This window comes from Octopus bimaculoides, chromosome 5 (genome assembly GCF_046866305.1).
Source record: "Octopus bimaculoides isolate indiv1 chromosome 5, ASM4686630v1, whole genome shotgun sequence".
Taxonomy (NCBI): Eukaryota; Metazoa; Mollusca; class Cephalopoda; order Octopoda; family Octopodidae; genus Octopus; species Octopus bimaculoides.
Window position 1 is genome coordinate 50,468,971 of NC_142932.1, and position 26,247 is coordinate 50,495,217.

The 26,247-nt window shown below is 36.9% G+C and overlaps 1 protein-coding gene across 3 annotated transcripts in view; it reads right to left on the bottom strand.

Moving 5' to 3' along the window:
- LOC106881686 (putative receptor-type tyrosine-protein phosphatase mosPTP-1) overlaps positions 1–26,247 on the bottom strand; it is a 305,456-nt gene that overhangs the window by 76,543 nt on the left and 202,666 nt on the right. For all 3 annotated transcript variants that reach the window (XM_089352243.1, XM_089352242.1, XM_089352241.1), the window contains exons 4-7: positions 13,368–13,491; positions 9,696–9,874; positions 2,122–2,303; positions 130–244 (exon numbers count right to left, since the gene is read on the bottom strand). In XM_089352243.1, coding sequence (XP_089208369.1) covers positions 130–244; positions 2,122–2,303; positions 9,696–9,874; positions 13,368–13,491 — 600 coding nt within the window. The remainder of the gene's footprint in view (positions 1–129; positions 245–2,121; positions 2,304–9,695; positions 9,875–13,367; positions 13,492–26,247) is intronic.

Genomic DNA, 26,247 nt, shown 5'->3' on the forward strand with positions numbered 1-26,247 from the left:
TAAACAGTTGTATGTATATTACACTAACCATTCCAATGTTGCTCTCCAACCCACCATCACTTAGATACTTAGCTACATCTGAGATAACTAGAGTGTAAGTAGATATATAGGAATTGTCAAAAAACTTACAGCCTTCCATTGTTTGAAAGAACAACACACCATCAGGTCCATCGCCCTCAGAATTGAAAGCTTTCACCAACACAGTATAGTTTGTGTACGGACGCAGCGCTTGCAGTTCAATACTCTGAAAAGAGAAAAAGCATGATTGTATTAAAGATGAGTAAGATCACTTCACAAACAATGAAAGTAATAATTCTGTTGACAGTAACAACCACTTGTTGCTATTTTTCTCTCAAGAATAGATTTGTCTAGAACTTTAATCCATTTATTACATAATGAAGAATGTGGAAGAGTTTAGTGAAGTAACTGTAACATTTCTTTTATTTATAGATATTTGTAGGTGGTGACGATGGTCAGCCTCCAAGTCAACTCTGATCAACTGGACCCATGGTCAAAAGCATTCCATCAATGACCATCCCATCTTTCTAAGATATGCAAAGATTGCATTCAGGTTGCGAGTGAATGCAATCATTAATGAACACTGGATAAAATGCTTGGTGGGATTTGTTCCAGCTCTGAATTCTGAGTTCAAATCTCACAGAAAGCAAGATATGTCTTTCATTTCCCGAGGGTCAATAAAATAAAGTTCCAGTCCAAAATGATAGATTGCCAGAATTATTAGAGCATTAGATGAGATGCCTTTGTGGCGATTGTTCTTATTCATTGCATTCTGAGTGTCTAGGTAGGTGTGGCAAACTCATCTGCATGTAACCAACAAATTAATGTTTTGTAAAAAAAAAAAATATTAAAAAGGCAAATAAAAACTGTTTTTGTATTTTTCCACAAAAATTCCATATTAAATATGTAGAACCTGTCAAGGAGCCACCAGGTTTTATTCATCAACCAAACAGTCCAAGGAAAAAAAGGACTATATTATCTAATGTGTCATTTCTGTTCTTTTTAAATGGTGTCGTGGGGTTTAAGAGAGACATGGCAGTTATTTTCAGCAAGTGAAATTACCAAGTAGAAGCATCTTCATTGACTTATATCAAGATGGAGTTAATGATGTTCACTGGGAAGTAAACTGTTTTTTCGTATTTAAGTTGTTGGTGTTGTTTGCAGTAATAAATTTAGTATTGTTTTTTTTTTTCTTTTTAGTAAATAAGTTAGTGTTTAGAACACAGTCTTAGATAAATTAAAAACTTTTTATCTAGTGTAATTATACAGTCACATTTTAATTTAAACGTAAATTTTAATCCAAGTAGTTTAGGGATGGTTTAATAGCAGAGGCAGAGAGAAGTTTCTTATCAATTGGGCTAAACATATCTCAGACAAGATGGTGATTAGAAATAAAGTCGAAGCACTCAATGCTGTATAATATAAAATTAACATGTGTAGATCTAAGTTTAGAGAAGCAGGCATGGCTGTGTAGATAAGGACTTTTGCTTGGTTACCATGTTGTCTGGAGTTCCATCTCAATGTATAGCACTGTAGGCAAGTGTTTTTCTAATGTAACCTTGAACAATTCAACGCTTTGTGAGTGGAAGGAATCAGGAGCTTGTCACATGTGTGTATCTATCTAGCTAACTGCAGTGTATTTGTGTGAGGGGGAGAGAAGGGGGAAATTCAAGGGGGATTGAGGGGGGGGGGGGTGATATTTGTTGACATTCCTGACAAAACAAATCATGCTGTAGCTCAGCACTTTCTAAGTAAACAATAAAATATACATTTACTTGAAAGAAAAAAAGAAAAACTGATAAGGGCTAGCAGCAGGAAAGCAATGCTCCAATATGTATTTGTCCAATCCACGCTGCCATGGAAAACAAAAAAGCAAATATAAAATGTGTGTGTGTGTGTGCGCACACGCATGTGTTATGTTTTACAAGCCTTACTATGCTGTGAGAGATCACTGCTCACTTCAGAACGGGTTACAATTGGGTTCAGAACGGGTTATTGGGTAACAAGCTGTGTTACCCAATAAAACCAATAGCCAAAAATTACTTATCTCCATCTGTTCATTAATGAAAACATCAGATGAAAGGAGTTAAAGCATCTACTTACAGTTTCACTTGGATCTTTCACAACTACTGGCTGCACTGTATCTTCACCAGTGATTCCATAGATCAGCTGATATCCAGATAATTCTCCATTCGTTTGATTCTTTAATGGTGGCTCCCAGCTCACACGTGTAACAGTTGGTGACAGACTACGAGCTTTGATAATAGTTGGTGGACCAGTGGGGACTGGAATAAATAAAAAGGGGTGAAAAAAAAAAAATGAATATTAGAATAGGATAGCCATATTAAGGTATTATAGAGACTAGTATAAAGAATGCCCTCCGGACGGTCTTCTGCTAGCCACTTGATAATATTTTCACATTTGATTCCAAATTCTAATAATTTTTGACATTTTATATCTAATTATTTCTTTGTATAATAGTGCTCACTTGCTTAGTAAATATTGCTTTCATTATTTTATCACAGTAGTCCAAGAATGGAGGGAGGAGCAGTTTGTTAAGTTTTAGCTTCCCCTCAAAGCAACATAGAGATTTCAATTCAGTAGCCTATCTGTAAGCTTTGCAGTGTGTGTGTGTGTATGTGTGTGTGAGAGAGAGAGAAAGAGAAAGAACATTGCAAACAACAAATGAAATAGACATGAAATAAAAAAAATTGTATAAATAAAAGGGCATTACTACAGATATATATGCCCCCGACTTTGTTGCCTAATAACATCCAGAAAAATGGATATTTTTTAACAAAATTTCTATGAATACCGCTTAGATATTGTGGCTTCAGAGTACATAGGGATTTATGGGAAAGAATTTTTACGAGGGGATGAAGAGATGAGTTTCGGAAAATTCACACAATCTGACTTTTGCCGTCATAACTTTCAGGAAAATGGGTATCTTTTAATGAAAATTTATACAAATGCTTTTGAAACAGCATAGATTACAATTATAAAGAAATTTGTGGGGAAAATTTTTTCAGGGATTTTCCCCATTTTTTTAAATCACAGCCTTCAAAATGATGAGGGAAGGGGGTATCTCTGTATGAAAAAAAGTTTTGAAAACTCTTTTTTTTTAAACCCCCACTCCCTCATCATCTCACTCCAGACCTATTTTGGCCAATTCTTTTTGCACTTCAAAACCATAGGAAGAGCATTTTCAGTAATAAAAAGTCAATATTTTCAGAGGTCAAAGTGAGTGGGTTTAAGGGCAATTTGGCTGTTGCTTCTAGCACATCCAAAGACAACCCTTCTTTCAGTCCCTTCCACTACCAGTTTCTGCTTCCCCTTTTAGATGACCTCAAAGAGGGAGAACAGTGCCCATGCACTTTATAGGGGTCCCAAGACAAGTACTGGGTGCAGGAAAAAGAAAAAACTGATATGTGGGTTTATTCTCGGACAACAATTTTGTAAAAGAGTGGATTCAGTCAGAAGTACCCAAAAGCCAAGCAGTGAGGATAAACAAAGTGATGGATTATGTGAATCGCTGAACTTCAACATTAGCTCTACCATATCATATCTGATGCATACCCTCTCCTCATTTCTTAACCTTTATTATGTTGCTAAACATGCCTCTGCACTAAGCCTGTTTTCCAAAACTTTCTCCAGGACTATTTGCTGACCCATATTTTCTTCCTACACTTGTATCCTAACTACATCATTCATACCAGATCGAAAGGGCCAATAAAGAGGTATTTGTTCAGCTACCCCTCCTCTTCTAACTAAATGGTACTAAATAGATGGCTTTTCATGCTAGATCAAAAGTGAAAATATGAAATTCTAAAGTTTGGATGTTTAGTGGAACTGAATAAATAATTCTCTTATCTTCTTGTTTTTTAAATGATCATCTCTGATCAAGTAAGCTTATGCTAAAAAGTATTCCATCTTTTCCCTCTATACAGCGAAACAGACTACATTATCAGAGGGAAATCTGGTTGTTATTTCTAGCAGATCAAGTAACCATGTAGTAGATCCCCTGTTGGCTTTTCATGACCCAGTATTTTCTGAAAGCATTTTTTTTTCTACTCCAAAATATTACATGAGAAAACAGATGTAAAACCATTTATTATTCACTTCTACAATGATAAGCGAAATTGTCTAGAGAATTAGAAAAATTATATTACACAACAGAGGAGAATCACATTAATTAATTCTTACAACACGAATCAATTCAGTTCATATGATGTATGAACTGAACTAGTATCTCATGTAAAGTTATCTTACACATTGATTATCAAATCTTTAATCAAATAAAGATTTCAAATATCTGCAGATATATAAGTGATCTGACTAAAAAGGAATTATGCTTCTGAGTGCACCAAAACAAAATCAATCCATCTCACCTAATGGTGGGGTCTTTGAATGTTATGAATTACCAAAGGAAATTGTAATTCCAAAATTATTTTGGCTGTATGGTTGAGAAGTTCATTCTACAACCACATAGTTTTGGATTCAGTTCCACTGTGTGGTTCCTTCGGTAAGTGCCTTCTACTATAATCCTGGGTTGACCAATGTATTGTGTGTGAATTTGGAAGATAGAAACTGAAAGAAGAAGCCTGGCGCTCATGCATGCGTGTGTGTGTGCATGTGCCTCTCTGTCTTGAGATCATGAGACAGTCACAAACAAACATCACAGATATCCAAGCAAAGTCACCTCCTTTCCAGTCTTGCATGAAAGCATATCAAGTCATATTACTGTGACTGGAAACCAGGAGAGGACGGGCAGCAGAAGGAGTATCCAGTTGTAGAAAATTTGCCTCAACAAATTATGTTTGACCAGTACACATGCAAGCATGGGAAAGTGGACATTAAAAGCAATGATGATAATGATTATTTTATACTAAGGATATATATATGCTTTTAAATTTTCTCTTAGGTATGCAATTTCCAGGCATGTCAGCACTTGGTATTACAAGCCATGAGCATATAAGTTGCGGACTGGCTGGGTGACTTTCCTTCAACCCTGGCATGTACAGGAGGTTGAGGAGCCACAAAAATGGCAAAACATCAGTGTCTATCATTCCCAGATGGGATTGGGGGTGAGTTATCTCTCCTGTCCATGTCTCTGATGTGCTTCAACATCCAGTGCTTTGAGAGTGTATAAACTCCACCATGCTATTGCAGCTACCAGAAATTACACAAAGCATATACATTAAGTATTTGCAATAACTAATATCTATTTTACTAGAACTGTTTATATTTCATATGTGAATTTTCTCTTAGATATGCAATGTCCAGGCATACCAGCAAAATGGGTTTACAAGTCATGAACATATAAGTCATGGACTAGCTGGGTGACTTGCCTTCAACCCTGGTGGGTACATGATTTCGAGGAACCACAATAATGGTGAAATGTCACTCCCAAATTGGTTTGAGGGTGAGTTACCTTGCCCATTCATGACTCTGAGGTGTTTTAACACCTGGCACCTTGAGAGTGTATATACTCCACCGAACTACTGCAACTATGGGAAAATACAAAGCATATACATTAAGTAGATGTGGTGAATAATATCTATATCTCTTATACTATAGCTGCTTTTACTTCATATGTAAATATATATATATATATAAGCAATGTTAATTCTCTAAATGAAGTATTAACAGTAACTGCACGATAAAGTGTAGTATATTGCCACTTAAGTGTGGCTGACCCCTAGGGGTGGATGTTACTGTTGCTTTTAGCCCCAGGAGGACATCTCCTCCAGCTGGCTTATCGACACACGACGGTGTCCTGTTTGCCAAGGGAAGTTATCCCTCTCACCACGATCTGCAGCACGAACGGATCCGGATTTCAGGGTTATTTCCCTTCGTCGGCGTTCGATAGCTACTGACCTTGGTGAGAGAGACAAAAACCTGGCAATCTTATATCTTCTTTTCCAGTGAAATTCTTCACTGATATCGAAAAGGTGAAAACAAGCAATGTTAATTCTCTAAATGAAGTATTAACAGTAACTGCACGATAAAGTGTAGTATATTGCCACCTAAGTGTGGCTGACCCCTAGGGGTGGATGTTACTGTTGCTTTTAGCCCCAGGAGGACATCTCCTCCAGCTGGCTTATCGACACACGACTGTGTCCTGTTTGCCAAGGGAAGTTATCCCTCTCACCACGATCTGCAGCACGAACGGATCCGGATTTCAGGGTTATTTCCCTTCGTCGGCGTTCGATAGCTACTGACCTTGGTGAGAGAGACAAAAACCTGGCAATCTTATATCTTCTTTTCCAGTGAAATTCTTCACTGATATCGAAAAGGTGAAAACAAGCAATGTTAATTCTCTAAATGAAGTATTAACAGTAACTGCACGATAAAGTGTAGTATATTGCCACTTAAGTGTGGCTGACCCCTAGGGGTGGATGTTACTGTTGCTTTTAGCCCCAGGAGGCCATCTCCTCCAGCTGGCTTATCGACACACGACTGTGTCCTGTTTGCCAAGGGAAATAACCCTGAAATCCGGATCCGTTCGTGCTGCAGATCGTGGTGAGAGGGATAACTTCCCTTGGCAAACAGGACACAGTCGTGTGTCGATAAGCCAGCTGGAGGAGATGTCCTCCTGGGGCTAAAAGCAACAGTAACATCCACCCCTAGGGGTCAGCCACACTTAAGTGGCAATATACTACACTTTATCGTGCAGTTACTGTTAATACTTCATTTAGAGAATTAACATTGCTTGTTTTCACCTTTTCGATATCAGTGAAGAATTTCACTGGAAAAGAAGATATAAGATTGCCAGGTTTTTGTCTCTCTCACCAAGGTCAGTAGCTATCGAACGCCGACGAAGGGAAATAACCCTGAAATCCGGATCCGTTCGTGCTGCAGATCGTGGTGAGAGGGATAACTTCCCTTGGCAAACAGGACACAGTCGTGTGTCGATAAGCCAGCTGGAGGAGATGTCCTCCTGGGGCTAAAAGCAACAGTAACATCCACCCCTAGGGGTCAGCCACACTTAAGTGGCAATATACTACACTTTATATATATATATATATATATATATATATATATATATATAATGTTAACCAGTAAAGTGGACATTTAATGTGCTAGAAATAGACCACATGTTGTGTCTACTAAGACCTAGTAGTTCCCAAAAGAAATTCAGCGAAATACCAAACCATATATATATATATATATATATATATACATATATATATCATTTGTTTCAGTCATCGGGCTGCGGTTATGCTGAGGCACTGCTTTGAAGAGTTATAATTGAATGAATTAACCCCAATTTTTTTGAGCTTGATACTTTCTATCAGTTGCTTATGCTGATCTGCTAAGTTGTGTAAATAGATCAGCATTAGCTGTAAAGCAATGGTGGGGACCAAGCACAAAGACACACATGACAGACTTCTTTCAGCTTCCATCTACCAAACTCCACTCACATGGCATTTGTCACATGCAGACCCGAATAGTGCATACCGTAGCAACAAATGTAGACAATTTGGTGCTTAGTACACAACAAGGCCAACATTAAATATATCATAAACAACATAATAGTAGCAAGTGATATTGTGCAAGTTGGTGGAGAGGAAAGGGACTTCAACAAAGAAACTCACCATTCTCATTAACACATTCCACACATGATCTATTCAGCCTAGCTGACTCATTAAACAACAGAACTTACTCATTAGTAGAAAATAATTAAAGAAAAAATATAAAATCTAACAACTGAAATAAAATTATTCAAAAACAAAAAAAAATGTCAGAAAGAAAAATAGAACTCTGCCATCTTATCTTGCATATTTCATTAGAATTCATGAAAGAATGAAATGCAAAATAAAGGAACCATGTGAAACGTGTAACTTATGAAAAGGTTGTGATGTAAAAAAAAAAAAAAAAGAAGTAACAATCCAAATACTGAATACACTGAGAAATTGTTCTGATAGCTTTGTTTTGTCATTGTTGTTATTGTGATGGCTGCTACTGATGCTGTTGGCACCACCACCGCCGTCATTAGCCAGTTCTATTGGAATACTTTCTATTCATTGTTATGAATGAACAAACCTTCTTACATTTGCATCACTCTTGGAACTGTCTTTCCAAATTCTGATTATTACATTTTTTTTCCTTTTCTTCTTTATATATCTTTATTATAAAACATTTCTCACGGTCCCAGCAGACAAAATGGAAAAGGCATTGTCCTGGAGGATGGCGAGGAAGATGTGCTGGAACAGCCACTCTGACTCATGGGACTTGCACTTGTGGACAGCCATCCCTTATAACATTTATTGCAACAACACAACATACCTTCCTAACAAACCCCTCCCCTCTATTTTTGTCCATTCACTACATTCCCTTCCCATCCCTCCACCCACTTTTCGCAATATTGTCAACTTATCCACCCATTCATTTTATCCAATCCTTGGTTCCACTTCACTTATATGAGGGGGTGCTGTAAAATTCCTGAGTTTAAGGGTATCATGAAAGGCCTGGTTAGGGGCCCCGCCTTCTTAGTTCTGTTAAAGGGTTTAGAAAAACTGAAGGACCACTGCCATAAGTGTGTGAACCTGAGAGGGGAATATGTTGAATAAAATCATAATTAACTGATTCTCCTGTATTTTCTTTTACTCAAAGGCAGGAACTTATCAGTACCCTATGATATGTGTGTGTGCGTGCGCGTGTGCACACACACACGACAGAGTACTGAAAAGTTCCTGACTCTAAGGCTATCACAAATGGCCTGGTTGGAAGCCCAACCTTCGGAGTTCTTTTACAGGGTTTAGGAAAACTGAAGGATCACTGCAATAAGTGTGTGAACCTGAGAGGGAATATGTTGTATAAAATCATAATCAACTTATTTTCCTGTGTTTTCTTTCACCGAAAACCAGGAACTTCTCACAACCCGCTTGTATATACCTCCCTGCAAGTTGAGGGTACTACCCCACCCCATCACACTTCAAAATCTCCTCTCCCTACTACTTGAGGTAGACATGTATCTCCTTTTATTGCAAGTACCAATTTTTGTCTCTTTATTCCTACTCTAGCCCAATATTTCTCAACCCTTTTTTTTACCTATGGGCACTTATGATTTCCATATTATTGAAGTGGATCTTCCTAACCAGTCAATGTTTAAAAGAAAAAATATATTATATCTTTATAATTGAATATTATAAGGAATAGTAAAGAAAAAAAATTGTTAAAATATTTTGTGTTTTGTAGAAGTATAACCAAATTTATTGCAGTTAAATTTTAACAGCAAAATCTTATAAGGACTCCCAAGGGTCATATAGACCCCGGTCTAGGACCATTGCTCTAACCTCTCATCTTCTGGCAAAAAGCCACCTCCCACAATACTATTCTCCTCTCAATTGAGGTGGGTGGGGTTTTGTCTTGTAAGTTATTTAGTAACTTCAAGGCTGCTGGTGCCACATAAAAAGAACACTTAGTATACTTTGTGAAATGGTTGGCATTAGGATGTTGAATCACCATGTAGAGGAACCCCACCGCCGCCACCCTCATGGGTCCTCTACATGGTCATTCAACTTACTACAAAAAGTAGATACCCTCAAATTGACCTCTAATGTCTGAAATACAGAAACGATACATGGCTAAACTTGAGACTAAACAACATCAACAAAACCATATTAAAAGAAACACTCTCACTACAACAATGTTGAGTAGAATGAACAACATACCTTCAGAGCTTGTGCGTTGTATGGCAGAAGGTTCACTTGATTGACTAGGGCCAATCTCATTCACAGCAAATACTTTAACTTGGTATTGCGTATAAGGTCGAAGGTCCCTAATTTTTGTAGAGTTGAAAATTACTCCAATGGAACGTATGTCCCCTTCACTCCAGTCTTGCAAAGAAGACCTGAAATAAGAAGGAAAAAGAATCATCTTTTTATTTCAAATACTTGTCACATATGGGTCAATTATAATTTAAAAAAAAAAAAGTTTTTAAATTGCTTCATTTCCACTCATCGTTTTCACAAAATTTGTCCCCTTCAAGAGCTTATGGATCTGTGGTCCATCAAAAATCCCTGCTTTAAGTTTTTCAATCATCAAGTCTGGAAATACACTGCAGATATACTTGAAGCACTCTCCATTTTCATCAAGAGCTTTGACAAATTGCTTGATCAATCCAAATTTTGAGCAAAAGGGGTAAATAATCTTATCTCACTCAACTAAGGGTTCTTCCAATATATGGCTCTACATGGAGCCATATTTGTTTGAGGCAGCCAGTCTTTCTTAACATAGTGGTTTACTCAGTCTCTACTGTCCCACATAGGTATTTGGTATAACCAGATTACTATCGCATGAGAAAATTCACCATCTTTAAGTCAATGCAGATGACCCATTTATGATCATGATACAGTATCTTCTCTAAAACCAACTTAATTTCTTCATATTTTTCGTTCAGAGTTGTTGAGTAGCTAAATGGGACAGTCATACACATTTCCGATGTGCAACAATACACATTTTAAGCTTAGATCTGTCTATGAAAAGACGTCATTCCTCTGGTTTATATTCCTCAATGCCAAGTTTAAGAAGCCCACTGACATCTCTGCAATAAACCAGCTCTTCCTCTTTTGTGAAGAAAGAAAAGAACTCTTCATACCAACTCCAATAAAAAATTATACGGGCACCATTCTCTAGAAGAGTCTTCTCTTTCAGTCGGGAAGCCAACAGTTCTGCAAAATTTTTTTGGGAGGTTCAAGTCATGAACTAGATCATTCAGCTCTACCTGGGAGAATAGCCGAGGTAAAGACTCAACTGAAAAGTCTTGATCTGTAGTGTAATTTTCAGGTGATGGATCTTCTTTGGTTGAGGGTAAAGTTATCTGAGGCAAGACATTAAAGATAGGAACAAGAAACTCTTCACTGTGTGGAACCGGTCTAATACCAGAGGCAAGATTAGGATAGACAAGTGTTTGTTGATTTTTCCAGTTAATGCCCTTCAAATTCAGGTTACAAAAACATCAGTCGTCCACGTGATTATAGGGGTCATACCATTGTTAGAGCCAACCTCATACTTTTCCTTGTTCCTTTAGTCCATTGTTGCAAATGTTCTGTACATTGTTTGCAGACATTATGTGGTGCCCAATATTTATCTTGGTCTCCCAGCTTGACCCCAAAATATACCATATAATCTGTTTCAACAAAATCAGTGATGTTTTTTCAATTTTCAGGTAATGTGTATTCTCCACAAATATAACAAAACACATCTGGAGAATTTATGCAACCCTTTCTTGAAGAGGACATCTTGCTCATTTTCTATTGCTTAATTCACCAAAATATTTAAAAAGTATGGAAAAAGAAAAAAGCTTAGAATAATGAACACTGCGTAGATTTGATAGGTCAAAAAGAAGATTATATTTGGATTCAGGAGACCGATTTTGTATAGGAATGATGTCTATTTCCTAAACACCAAAAACCTTGTAGATCAATGTTATTTAGGATTACCATCTTCAAAAAGTCCAGATTTTTGCATTCCTTTGTCTTTTACTGGGTTATCCCATAAATAATGCAGTATTTTTTTTATACCATGTGATTGAGAAGCAACCACACCTGCACCTGTACATTCACTTTAATTTTTATATTCTCTTTGCGGTTATATTTGTATGATTCTAACTATGCTGGTCAAGTTCTTGTACTTATTTCTGAGGTTAATATAAAACAAAAGTCTAAGGCGGTTGCTTGGCAGTATTGTTAATGCAGTGGATGAAATGGCTTGTGGATCGCTATGCTCTTACTTCCTTTGTGATGATGATAGTGCTAAGCTGTATTGGTCCTGACTTTATGTGGGTAAACATTATCTGAGTAGAGAAAGAAGACCTGCAACATAAAGCTGGTTGTCAATAAAAGTTTTGCCTAGGCTCACACTCATAAGCAGACATACATACATTCACACACACACACACACATATTGGGTCATTCCATAAATAATGCGGGTTTTTCTTAATACTTTTTTTATTTTTTATAATTCTTTTATTTTTCAAAATTCTTTTTTAATCTAAAATATACTCTCCTTCATTTTCTACAATGTTCTTCCATCTATCTGGTAGACTTGCAAGGCCCCTCTTCCAAAATTCACTTGTCCCAGATGTGCCTCCAGTAATATTCTGACCATGTCTACAGAATTCATATTTTTTCCGTCCAAATGATTTTGAAGACTGCAGAATAAATGATAATCAGACGGGACAATGTCCGGCGAATACAAAGGTTGGACATTGTTTCCCATTCAAACTCCTCAGCCTTTGGAATGTCATCCTCGCTGTATGTGACCAAGCATTATCCTGATGGAAGAACACCTTTCATCTTGAAACCAAAGATGGTCGTTTTTTTTCAAGCGCTGACTCAAGCTGCTCACAGTAGATCTCCTTTGTTATCGTTTGGTTTGGGTTTAAAAGTTCAAAGTGGACTAAACCTTTCACTTCCCACCAAACAGATAACAACACCTTACATGGGTGAAGACCTTCTTTAGCCTGGGGTATTGGTTTTTCTCCTTTTCCTTAACCACTGTCTTCGGCGCTTGACATTTTTATAGAGAACCCATTTCTCATCACCAGTCACTATTTGGTCCAAAAAAGGTTCATTTGGGAGACAAGCCAGCAAAGAAGAGCACACATTCATTCTCTGCATGTGATTAGACTTGAAAAGTTTGCGAGGAACCCAATGACCCAATTTGATGACTTTTCTGATGGCATGCAGGTGTCAATGAATGGTTCAATGACCAAATCCAAGTTTCTCTGCTAGTTCCTCAACAGTCACAATGGGATTTTGTTCCACCAGGGTTTGCAGGATGTCCTCGTCGAGCTCTACAGATCTTCCAGGACAAGGCTCATCAAGCTCTACAGATCTTCCAGGATGAGGCTCGTCTTTTGGGCTGTAGTTTCCAGCTTGGAATCTCTGGAACCACCGTTGACACTAACTTAGACTTATTGTCCGATTTCCATATACTGCATTAATATTCCTCACACTTTCTGTTGTGTTGCTGCCTTTATTGAACTTATGCTCCTTTGTCACTTCCATTATAGCTTTGAAAAAATAACTTAAAATTGAATTGCACTCTTCAAAACTTTCACTACCTACTTTTATAGCAAGTTGATGCAGGTAGTTTATCCCGTCCCCCTCCGACTTTTAGTTCATGCAATTGAAAGAACCGCATTATTTATGAGATGACCCAATAATAATTTTCCTCTTGAAAAAAAAAATATATGAAGATATTACATGCAAGGGGATCAACCAACTTAACCAAACAATATAGACTGTATGAAATTAGATAGTTTAAAATATTGAATGGGTTATATAGGTAGGTATTAGATAAATACTGCAGAAGAAGAAACAATAGAATTACCAACTTACTTAATCTGCACTTGATAGTGTGTAATAGGGCTGTTGTTGTCCTCAACAACTGATGGCCAGGAAACCTTCAACCAGCGTGATGACACCTCAGTAATTTCTGGTTTACCAGGGGGTTCAGGAACAGCTGGAAAAATAAAAGAAAAGATAGAGGTTTTAACATTTCTGGAGCTGAGTATATAAATGGAGAAGTGAGCATATAGTTGGAAAGGCAAGTAATTTGTGGTGATTTCTAGAAGGTACTGCATTGTTTTGTCCTGCTTATAAGTGAAAGAGGTAACCACAATAAAAGTAGTAAAAATGTGACTTAACTGTATCAGTATACAGTGAGTTATCATGTAAAAATGAGGGGATGGTGATAATGACAACAATGAATATTAACAATAGATTCCTATAATCACCAACATTGTCATAGGGTTAATTAGTAGAAATGGTAGAGTCTTAGCAGAACATTCTAGTACAGGTATCCATCACATTATAGAAGCGTAAAACATTTCCTCTTTGACTTGTTTGTAAAATGGAAGTTAAACTGCTTTCCTGAGTCCTAATGAGTAATAACAAATCTTCTCCTGCAGACAAGGTATTGTCATTTAATTAAACAGATAAACCAACATTGCTTATACAGGTTTTCAATATTTATTTTTCTGGAAAAGATTGCATAAGTGAATAAGTGCAGCACATATACAAGGTGTGACAAAGTTACAGCTATAGATAGTTGATTTACATGTAGACTAAGAGAAAATATGTATTAAACATGTAACAACACACTATAAACTCTAAGACACCATTTAGCTTATGGACATAATGAAGCACTACACATAGGGAGAGAGTGAGTGTGTGCATGTGTGCATGCACGTGCACATTGCATGTGTGTTTATATCAGTAAAGCATTAGAATTGGTACATTCATACAGAAATATCCTGAGGTATAAATTACCCACTGAATTATTTCCCTGTTTAAAAAAACATTTAATGAAAGAAGACAGAGCTTGGTGCAGTCCTCTGGCTTGCCGGCTCCTGTCAAGCTATCTGACCATTGCCAGCATGGAAAGTGGACACTACATCATAATGATGATGATGATGAGGAGGAGGAGGAGGAGGAGGAGGAGGATGGTGATGAGGAGACAAAGTACAGAGGTCAATAATATAATCAATTAAAATCCTTCATGGCAGTGTCCTAACATAGCTACCACCCAAAAACTGAAACAAGTAAAAGAAGAATAAAAGAATATTCCTGGCACTGCAGTTCCACTAAATTTAACAGGGCACCTATATAAATCATTGATTGCAAACCTGCTATACACCACAGGTTTTTAAATGACATGCAATAGATTTTGATTAAAAAAAAAACAAACAAAAATATCTCCCTGCAGTATCATGTTATAAAAAGCTTATCTATAAGCATTTACCTGAATATAAAATACATGTATACATATAAGTGACTCTCCAATAAGAAGTTTATTTAAGAAATTAATACTTTGACATGCCAGATTGAAAAAAAGGTTTGCCTTGGGAATTTATGCTATTGGTTCTATGACCTGGTTTTGTGATTAAAAAAAAAACGGCTGAAGCTATATTTGGTCTGCTCAAAGTAGAATTAATCAGTTTGAAATTTAAAATGCCTTCAGCTTGAGAAAGTTTATAGTCTTGCAAGTAGCTGTTAAACCTTATATGGAATTAGTATAAGATATGTGTGCGTTGTTCCTGGAATTGTCCAAAGATTCCTCTCACACATATCACACATATTACATGCATACACACACACCAACAAGTATCACACACGTTAATGCACTTAATACCCCTCACAGACAGATAAAACACACAGGTCAATGCATGCATATGCATGCATACGTACACACACACACACAGCTTAATTCAGAAGATTTTTTTTCCTTCAAAATTATTATTGTGCAATGAATAGAAGAATCTATCTCAAATGCCTACTTAATTCTCACTCCCTGCAAAATTGTGTATGCCTCAATATGGAAATGTGTCTGCGTGTGCATAAAAAAATGAAGAAAGAGAAGTGAGAGGGAAGGACATGCATGCCTATGTAAGATAGAACAAGAGAGAGACAAACAGAGATGGAGAAACATAGAACCAGTGCGAAACTTTACTATGACAGAGGGAAATGTTGCAAAATTAACTTATCACTTGAGTTAAAAACCATCAGAAATCACATGTTAAGATGTTTGGGAATTATTCACAAAGAAAACTACAGATCATTCGAGAGGTAAATAGATGAGCTTCATTAGAAAACTCGCTTTAAAGGTTGCCCCCCCCCCACCACCACCACCACGTACACACATATTTCTGTCACTCCAATACACATTACTGACATATGTTCAGAGTACATACTTTACTTGTATTTTCAAAACCCTGTTAATTTTTATTTCCACACTATCTTGAGGGTAGGTGAAACCTTTTTGGCCATGTGGCAATTAAGAGGTGATGCTGGTGTTAGAGGTAGGGCAGGGGTACTGTCTCCAACCACCCTGTAATATGGCTGTCTTCCAACCATTTATATTTTGTTTTCAAGAGCTATGTTATATTTAGGCATATTTGTGCCAATCCCTCCCAAATATAGATGATGATTGTGTGTATGCATGTGTGCATCATCATTATTGTTTTAACAACCACTTTCTAATGCTCACATGGAATTTGTTGAGGTGCTTTTTTTCCACAGCCAGGCACCCTTGTTGTTACCATGAATCCCTAATACCTCAGTTACCTTCTTGAATCATGCTAACTTATAAGAGCTGGTTTCTCGGTTTCCATGGCACATAAATTCCCCACCAGGACAGGACACCACTCTGTTGTAGGATTACTCATTTTCGCCAGCTGAGTGGACTAGAGCAACATGAAATGAAGTGCTTTGCTCAAGAACACTACCTGTCACCCAGTCCAGGAATTGAAACCACAATCTTACAATCAGTAGTCCAACATCCTAACAACTGAGCCACATGCTTCCACAAATCCTAATATACCACAGCAAATTGATAGCCATTAGAGCATAGGAGAAAATGTTTTGCAGTACCCTTTGGGGAGGGAGGGGGGCAATAAAATAAGGTACCAGTCCAGGGCAGTGAATTGATAAAATTGTGAGAGTATCAAGTATGCTGCTTTGCAGTATGGATTCCAGCTCTTGGCATTCCAAGTTCTTGGGTAGCAGATTTAATCTATCTCCCAGTTCAACACTACCAACTTATTTTGGATACCACTGGCAGTGTCCATCATATTGCAGGCATTTGGGCCAGGTCGTCAGTTTGAAAGTACTTTCCTTCCATTCTCCCATCTGTCTCAGAGGCCCTGAAGAAACAAGGAATCATGGATGCTTCCCTGCTGTCCCTGATTAGATGTTAAATAAAAAAAAAAATTTTTTAATATACAAAAAAGCCCCAACCTACTACATGTTACACTTCACCCTCAATGAGGAAAGATGTATTTACAACACAGCAATAATAGAAACTGAAGTTTTGCAAATTTTGTAAGAGCACTAGATTCCATTTCCAAGGTAGTATCTACCTAAAGATTTATTTATCCGACTGGGTTAACTCTATGTGTGCAGTTCAGAGTGTGGTTTATTTGCACCAAGTAGTTGATGCTCTATTACTATTACTATTACTCAATTATCAGTTTTAACAACACACTTGACTGCTTTCTTCCTAAATCTTTCTTTCCAGACAACTTCAAATAAAATTCAAATTCAGATATAGACAGCTTCTCTCCATTCTATATCCAATAAATTTTTCGCAAATCAAAATGTAGCAAAAACCCATGGAAACAACAACTACAACAACAAAGAAAATCAATGAACAAAATCAAATAAATGTCTGAAGTCAATAAATCTATATCTATATCTCTTTTACAATCATTTTCTGTGATCATATGAAATTTAATTGTAAACAGAAGAATCTATAAACTGCTAGTTAAAAAAAAAAAAGAAAAACAAAGTACAAAAAATAGAAAACCATGAAGAGAAAATTCAAATTATGATCCAGCTTATAATCTGTCAGTTTATCTGTTTGATCTAAAATGTTGTGAGCCAGTGAAATGTAGGTTTTAGATGTGTCCTGGTTCAGATCAATTGTCTTGTTGCCATGATTGGCTTCTTCAAACTCAATTCTATATAAATGGCTGGTTATTCAATCAAACCATTCCTTGCTATTATTTTCTGAGAAAGAAGAGCTATTACACATTGAGTTGTCAGATTGCTGGCTTGCAGCTAGTTTGTGGGTCACTTGTTCAGAACTTGTTTTTGTTATTTAGTCCCAAGTCACCTCTAACTAGACAAACTTCTAAACAAAGGAATTCCAGCCATGATCATCCTGATTTCTCTTTCAAACTTTATCTAGAACATGACTTCCTTACCATTTTTCTTTTGAGGAACCCTTGAAAATACATTAACCAGCTCAGGGAAATCTTATATAAAATTATTATACAGACACAGGCATAGGTTTATGGTAGCAGTCTTCTACAAATTTAATCAAAATTATCATAATATAACATATTCTAATCCAGTAAAATGGATAATTCGGTATGTCTGGAACCAACAATGCAAGAAAACTGGTCGCACATCTGTATTAGAACTTGCACTAATGAATTCATGATTGAAAAAAATTGAGCTAACTGTTGTGAACAGAACCACTGTGCTGTCTTTCACAAATACTCATGAGCAAACCTACCACAGCTAGCCATTTTTCACTATCTTTCAAATGGTCATCAGATACTCCTTTAGAAGTAGTGTAGTACAGAGAAAAAGTCTTTGGTGAAATTGACTTTTCAAATTAGTATCAGTCTCTCTTGAAAGTAATTCACAATGAAAATAAATGTACTGAATCAACAGGTGGGGGCTGGAGTATGATGATGCATGGCCTCACCCCCCCCCCCCTCCATGAGCCCAGGAACATTCATCCCAGAGTATCCGTGAAATGTATCTTGAAACCTATACTGGTATACATGCAATTTTATCAGTAATACTATGAATAAAGTGGAAGTTGTTTTTCTTCTATTTTTCTGTCTATTAATTTGAAATATTCCAATGTGAGATTGAAATAGAGTCTCTCTCCTTCTCTCTCAGGGACATTTACTTCATATTTTCCCCTTCCTTCAAACTCGTAAAAGCAATCAGATACAAGTGGTCTTTAGGTGGCTGGTATCCCACAGAAAATTTACTTCTTTTTCATGCGGTGCATTAAAAGGAAGTCATCTTTGCTCAACCTCCATCTTTTATATAAGCAGTTCTAAAATCTATTATGCAATTCTCCAAAAACTGCAGACCACAAAACAATAATTTACAGAAACCTCTCCACCTTAATCAGGCATTAAATGAATCAAAACTTATTTTGGAGAAATAATGCTAATATATATATCATCATCATCGTTTAACGCCCGCTTTCCATGCTAGCATGGGTTGGACGATTTGACTGAGGACTGGCGAACCAGATGGCTACACCAGGCTCCAATCTGATTTAGCAGTTTCTACAGCTGGATGCCCTTCCTAATGCCAACCACTTCAAGAGTGTAGTGGGTGCTTTTACATGCCACCGGCACGAATATATATATATATATATATATATATATATATATATATATATATATATATGCATGCATGCATACACACAAATTATCATCATCTTTTGATATCCACCTTCCATGCTGGCATGGGTCAGACAGTTTGACAAGAGCTGGCCAGGCAGAAGACTACACCAGGCTTCTGTGTCTGTTTTAGCATGGTTTTATAGCTGGATGCCCTTCTTAAGATGAACCACCCCACAGAGAGGACTGAATGCTTATGTGGCACCAGCACAAGTGAGGTCAGTTTGGACATGGTTTTTACAGCCGGATGCCCATCCAAATGCAAACCACTTCACAGTGTGAAATGGATGCTTTTTACGTGGCCCCAGCACCAGCAGGATCACTAAGTAACATGCAAGACAAAGATCCTTTGAGAGGGGAGGGGACATTAGAGGAGATGACCTCGTGTCAGATGATGAAAGGATAGAGTGTGACAGAGAGATAGAAACAAGTGTCTTGCTATAGAGAAGGAATATAGTTACCCAGAGAGAGAGAGAAGAGGTGGGGAGGGCTTTAATTGCAAAATGGCAAAATAAATTTTCATGAAATTGTATTTTGATGAAACCCGGAACTTTTTCAGAAACCCACTTTGAGAAATCCTGTTCTTGGCATGGATGAGGCTCAAACTTACAAAATTGCAGTTTTAGTAGCAGAAGAAATGGTATCACAGTGGGTGTTGAATCAGTTGACTGATATTTGCAATTGACATGATGCTACTTGGCTCTTTAAATGGTGATCTTCAGCATGCACTGAGTGGGTTTGCTGCCACGTGTTGCAAGGCAAGAACAAGAATTAGTGTTATGAAGATTGACACATTGGTCCTCTCAAGAAAGTCTTCCCAGTGCATTCTGCATGTTCATGGAACATCACTAAGACAAGTGGAAAAATTTAAGTATTTTGGGGCTGTATTCACAAGTGATGGTGAGAGATAGGAAGTAGAATTGGATGTGCTAGCTTCAGCATTCAATTCTCAAAAAAGGGGAGGTTGGTAAAAAACCAAACTCACCGTCTTCAATTTGGTTTCCATGCCTAACCTTACCTATGGTATGAACATTAGGAAATGATTAAAAGAGTACAATTGTAGATACAAGTGGCCAAAATAGGGTTCATCCATAGGCTCTCTGGAGTAACATTGCTAGAGAGGGTGTGTACCTTGGAGATCAGGGAGTCTCTCCAGATTGAGCCACTACTTCTCTGCATTGAGGTCACAGTTCCAATACTATGGACATATTAGAACATCACAGGAAAGAATTGCAAGATGGATTCTTCATGCCTAGTCAACCAGCAAGACTGGCAGGTAGACCAAAAATGAGATGACTGGATAACATCCACAGAAAGATGATTGCCTCTGATAAGATCCTATGGAGGAGGAGGGGCCTGAGTACTGTACATCCAAGAACCATTCCAAGAAAATTAGTAATGATTTTCTGAAGCAACTGAATGATGAAAAAAAATTATTCCAAAACAGCTTGTTACAAGATTTTCTTCACTCTAATCAGACATTTTGTTTAATACCCATAATTTGATTTTATTTCATTGACATGAAAATAACTCTGCATAAATAGTACACATCTTAATAAGCAGACAGTAGTGACATTACCAGATAAATGACAAAATCAATTCATATATCAATTTCAATATCATGATGAACAGTCAATCAAATTGACCAAAATAATTAGTTAGCCACTTTCATCACCGAAAGCAAAATTGCATCAATTAAACCTGAGATTTATAGATTAAAGTCATTTCATAGAAGATATTAAAGCAGTTTTATTTCAATCTACATATTAGCTAAATAATAAATTCATAATATAGCTAAATAACAGAAACAAAGACAGAGAGCTTCTAACAATATGAAATGGAAAGTTGGGTAACCCTTATATATTTCAAGCACAAAGGTCCACCATCAAAAGTGTATGGTCTAGAAATGGGAATTTAAGAAGATCCTGCCATTTTGAATGCTGAACATGCAGTAATCTTGTTTTATTTTCAGCAGCAGTTGTCATGTTTTAGTGGATTAGTGTCGTCCACTATAACCATGAGTTGGCCAAAACCATACTACAAAACTTTTATACTTCTATAATACAATATAAAATTACTATTCTACAACATAAATACAATCATAAAACAAACCAGTTGAGAAACATCCATGATGTCACTCAACCTGCAATAAAATATAGCTGCCAAATTTTCCCTCATACAACTAGCAGCACATATTTTAAAAGTTTTAAATTACATAACAATACTGACAGGGTGGTCATGAATAGAAACAGAAATAAAATATTTCATTTGATTGGCTAAATCTGTACAGATCTACTCAAACACAGACAAGTGGGATTACTCAACGACAGTAGTGTATCAACACAATCATGAACCAATTAAGAGGTCAGAAATGTGGTCACTCAGTTTTTCAAAAATACACTTTATTTTTATCTTTTGTTTGTTTCAGTCATTAGACTGTGGCCATGCTGCAGATAAATTTTCTTAAAATCTCATTCTACCCACTGAAGGACCTACTGGATGAAATAGTCTTGGATATATAATGTCTAAATAAAAAAATACGATGATAATGGCTGTGCTATTTTTGCTCATAAGTCTGTTATATCAGGACTGAAGAAGGAAGGTCTATGAGGATAGAATAAGGTGAACAAATTACTATATTTAATAAAATTAAAACAGGACAAATTCGATTTTGTTTTCTCATAAATAAAAGATGGGTACACAAATATCCTCACTAATGTTTGTGGGCATGGAGGGTTAGTATTTGTCAGTTTGAGATCCATTCAGCTAGACAAGTCGTGAGCAAACTGTGGCCCATAAAGCTTTCTGAATGGCATGACAATAAAAAAATTATCTTGAATTTGTTTTAGTAGTGTGGTCCAACTCATGATGAGCCATATGTCATGCAGTCCACTTCTCAAAAAAATTGCCCAAGCATGAGCTACAGCATAAAAGCATTCAATGTTTCTTTTTTTTTTTTTAATGTATTTATATATCCGATATAACACCCATAAACTGGTGGCTATCTGATCTCTTTACCATATATTCATTTCTTCCAAAAGCAACCTACCAATCATATCGCAAAAAAAAAAAACTATATGGTCTGTCAGAGATAGAGAAATAGGCGAATTGAGATAAATCATTAACATTGACAGATGTGACATTAAGAATGGTTAGATAGGATTTAGAACAATAAAGAGCTTAATACCACTATACCATCATGACCAACACCACCACTACTGGCACCAATACCATTACAATCACCACCTGCACAACAGTGCCATCATTATAAACATCACTATTACCACAATGCTGTCACTAACATCACTACAATCATCACAAGTGGTATCAATACCACTGCTGTGACCATCATCAACACACTACTGTCAACATTACCACTACTGGCACCATCTCCAACACTACTATCATCACTGCCATCTTCTTCACCAATCTCATGACCAGCATCTCCAACACCACCATAACCAAACCATTGGCACAGATTATCAGAACCACTACTACAATCCACATCATCACCTATAGACCACCAACACCACCATCACAGCCACCACCTTCTCTGCCACCTAGGTTATCTTTCACTATTAAAGGTTCTATGAAACAACATACAATGAATAGTTGGTGAATAGTCCAAACTACAAACAATGGATTGTTCATGACCATCACTAGTGGAGGTGTGGTGGTTTGTACATGGGGTGTTGTATGGTGTGGTGTGGTGGGCGTGGTACAGTATGGTATGGTGCTATGTTTTGGTGTATGGAGTTGGTGTTGCAGATTGTTTGTGATGTTTGGTGAGGTGTAGCATGGTGTGGTGCGGTGTAATGCACTTCTATTTCCTCTGACTGTATGTGTGTATATAAATACATAGTTAAATACACACACATACATGGATCTATACACACACACACACACATAAATGTTCATACATTCACAGATACACAAATGGATCTATATACATATATAAATATTTATACATTCACATACACACAAATGGATCAATATATATATATATATATATATATAAACATACACACTAAATGGATGGGTTATATATATATTGGAGAGAGAGAGATGGATAGAGAGATATGTAAGTTGATAATTAGATAGATAATGACAGAGATAAAAGTATAGATAATTAGACATTGTGAAATTGCTGTTTAAATCAAGGGTTATAAAAACAGATAAGCATATATCCACATATCCACACGCATATGTGTATGTGTAAGTCATACAGCTACTATTTATGCCAGTATATCCACTTACATGTGTGCGTGCATGCATGTACATGCATGAGAGTTTGAAACCTGCCCCCTCCCCACACTCTTCATATCAATGAACTGAACTAGATTCACTCGCTGCAGCAGCAGCAGCAGCAGTAGTCATGGCAACAGCAGCTAATCTAAGCTCTGTATCACTGTGGTAACTATGGCAACAGCAAGAACCTACACTGACAAACCAATCAATAGGCAACAAGCATCAAGAGAAATCAGTTGGGAGCCAGGCACAGCTCCCATTCTGCTTTGCATGGTCCATGAAGCTTGTCCTTATCACCATATTGTACTGTAGAAGCAACAGGAGTGGCTGGCATGGCCTGTGATGCTGAGAATGAATAGTAGTAGTAGTAGTAGTAGTAGTAGTAGTGGTGGTGAAACATTGATTGCAGTCACATGGAACAGAAAGATATATAAAGATGTATTTTCATATTGCTTAAAAATAATAGAAGGAATATGGATATGAATGAACCCAGACCCTAAACACACACACACACACACACACACACACACACACACACACACACACACACACACACACAGTGTGAATTGTCCCATTCAGTACATTCCCACTGTCTGCTAAAGACACTCAAATGTCAGTCCATTGCTGCCAACAATCCAGATAATCCACTATCATAACTGATTACTTGATCGACTATAAATCATTAGGATTCAATATCATTAGTGTTGCTGCTGTTGTATAAATCAGTCTGTAGGACCTGCTTATTGAAAAGGCTTGGCTGCTGATAGTTAAATGGATATAAGATACAACAAGTGACAAGAACTGTAAAATCATCAGATGGTTGTGTAGTACTTGGGTGCCTCAACCATTCACCATTAGTCATTAGTCAGCAAACCACTAGAGGAAGTTTCTGAAGCAGGGTTTCCTAAATTGTTTACAGTTGGGGTTGATTGCTCTTGGGGAACCCTTGAAATACATTTCACATCTCAGGGGACTACTACATAAATATTATTTCCTTTTATTTGTTTAATTATTTCGGTCATTGAAGTGTGGCCACGCCGGGGCACCAACTTAAAAATTTATCTCGACAGGATTTGATATCAGAAAGTAAAGAGCCTGAACAGAAGGCCATTTTCTCTTATGCCTTAACCCTTAAGCTTTCACATTATTCTGTCAAAACTATTTAGCATTCACATTATTCTTTAGCATTCAAATTATTCTGTCAAAACTATTTATTCGCATTCATCACCATCATCATTTAGCATTTGTTTTTCATGTTGGTATGAGCTATATGGTTTGACTGAAACTGATAAGTTAGAGGGCTACGCCAGGTTCCAATCTGATTTGGCATGGTTTCTATGGCTGGATGCCCTTCCTAATGCCAACCACTCCAAGAGTGTAATGGATGCTTTTAACATACCACCAGTATGTGTGCCAGTTGCTTGGCTTGATGGGTCTTCTGAAGCAGAGCATAACACCAAAGGGCTTGGTCACTTATCATCGCCTCCATGAGGCCCAATGTTCGAAGGGTGCTTTTTACATGCCACCAGTCATGTGACACCAGCATCAGCCTCAATTATGATTTCATTTGGCTTCATGGGTCTTCTCAAGCATGACATAGTGCCAAAGGTCTTGGACACTTGTCATTACTTCCATGAGGCCACTGTTTTGTATTAATCATGCATTATTTTGTAGCTTTAAGATTTTGATAAGCTAACTTAATTGCAGGGGTGGTGTAAGAGGCCAGATCTGGCCAGTTTGAACATAGAATAGATAGAATAACTTGGACAGATATGGCTGGTTTAAATGCTAAAAGGTTAATGACCCTGTCACTCCACTGTATCTTTGTTAATCTTTTACTTCCTCTGAAAAAGTTTCATTTCAGAAGAGATTAAACAAGCAATAAAATTGCCAGTGCAAGGTTTGACAACACTAAATCCATCAGACATCACAAAGAATGGTTAGGAAATTTTGTCTTAACCAAAATCTTGTTTAGGTCAAATTCCTCTGCAATATCCTATTAAGATGTTTTCTCATGGTGGCCATTTTTACTGTTAATAAAAGCTTTCCCTACCTTTGGGAATATGTTGTGCATATACAATAAAATCACAAATGCAGATTCAAATACAAGAATGACTCAAAAATGCACTTTCGTATATTTAACATATTTATACTGCTACTTCTTGCTAAACCCTCCATTGACTTCTCCATGACCAAGAAACTGTGATTGGAAAACTGTGTTCTAAAGAGTCACATAATTTCCATCGTGTAACAGCAAATAAAAAAAGGATAAATGTTTTAAGTGAAAGCCTGACAGTAAATATCAATGGCCACTGGCAAAATACAGATCATTTAGAAAAATTTGACTCAAGATGGCATCAATGTACATCATATATCAACGTGTACATGGTACGGGATACTCATAGTTGTTCCTAAGCATCCAATCAGCAATCATTGCAATACATGTCTGTCTAAACAGAGCTGACTAATATTGTGTAACCACAATGTTTCACCATAATTACTGCTTCTATATTAACTCTTATCATCATGCTGAAAATTTTCTATGTAAAAATTCCAGAGCAGTAATGATTCCGTTACAGAATGGAAATGAATGATAGAAGAAAGAGGTGTTGGTATTTTTTTTTTCTGTTAAATTTAGAAAGTTCCTCATTCATTCAAAATGAATGTTAACACAGCATGATTCTTGTGATGTGATATATGTTTCAGAAGTGGCTGACTAACAGAGTCTTGTGCAATACACAGTTGTACAGGAAGTTAAGAGTTAAAAGATTCTTTCTTTTTTTTTTTTTTTTAATCAGATAACACAAAAGTAAAAGTATGTAAATAGCTCCAATGCTTGTTCCTCTACAAGTGTTCCAGTTGTTCTGTCAACACAATTACCAACACATTGAATTGTAACATTAATGTAAACCTCAAGTAAAAATCAACAATGACATAGCATATAACATGGCTGGCTCATTGAATTACAGGTAGAGTCCTTTTAATGAGTTTTGCACAGATTCTGCCTACTCAATTTCACTGACAAACTTTGGTTTGAC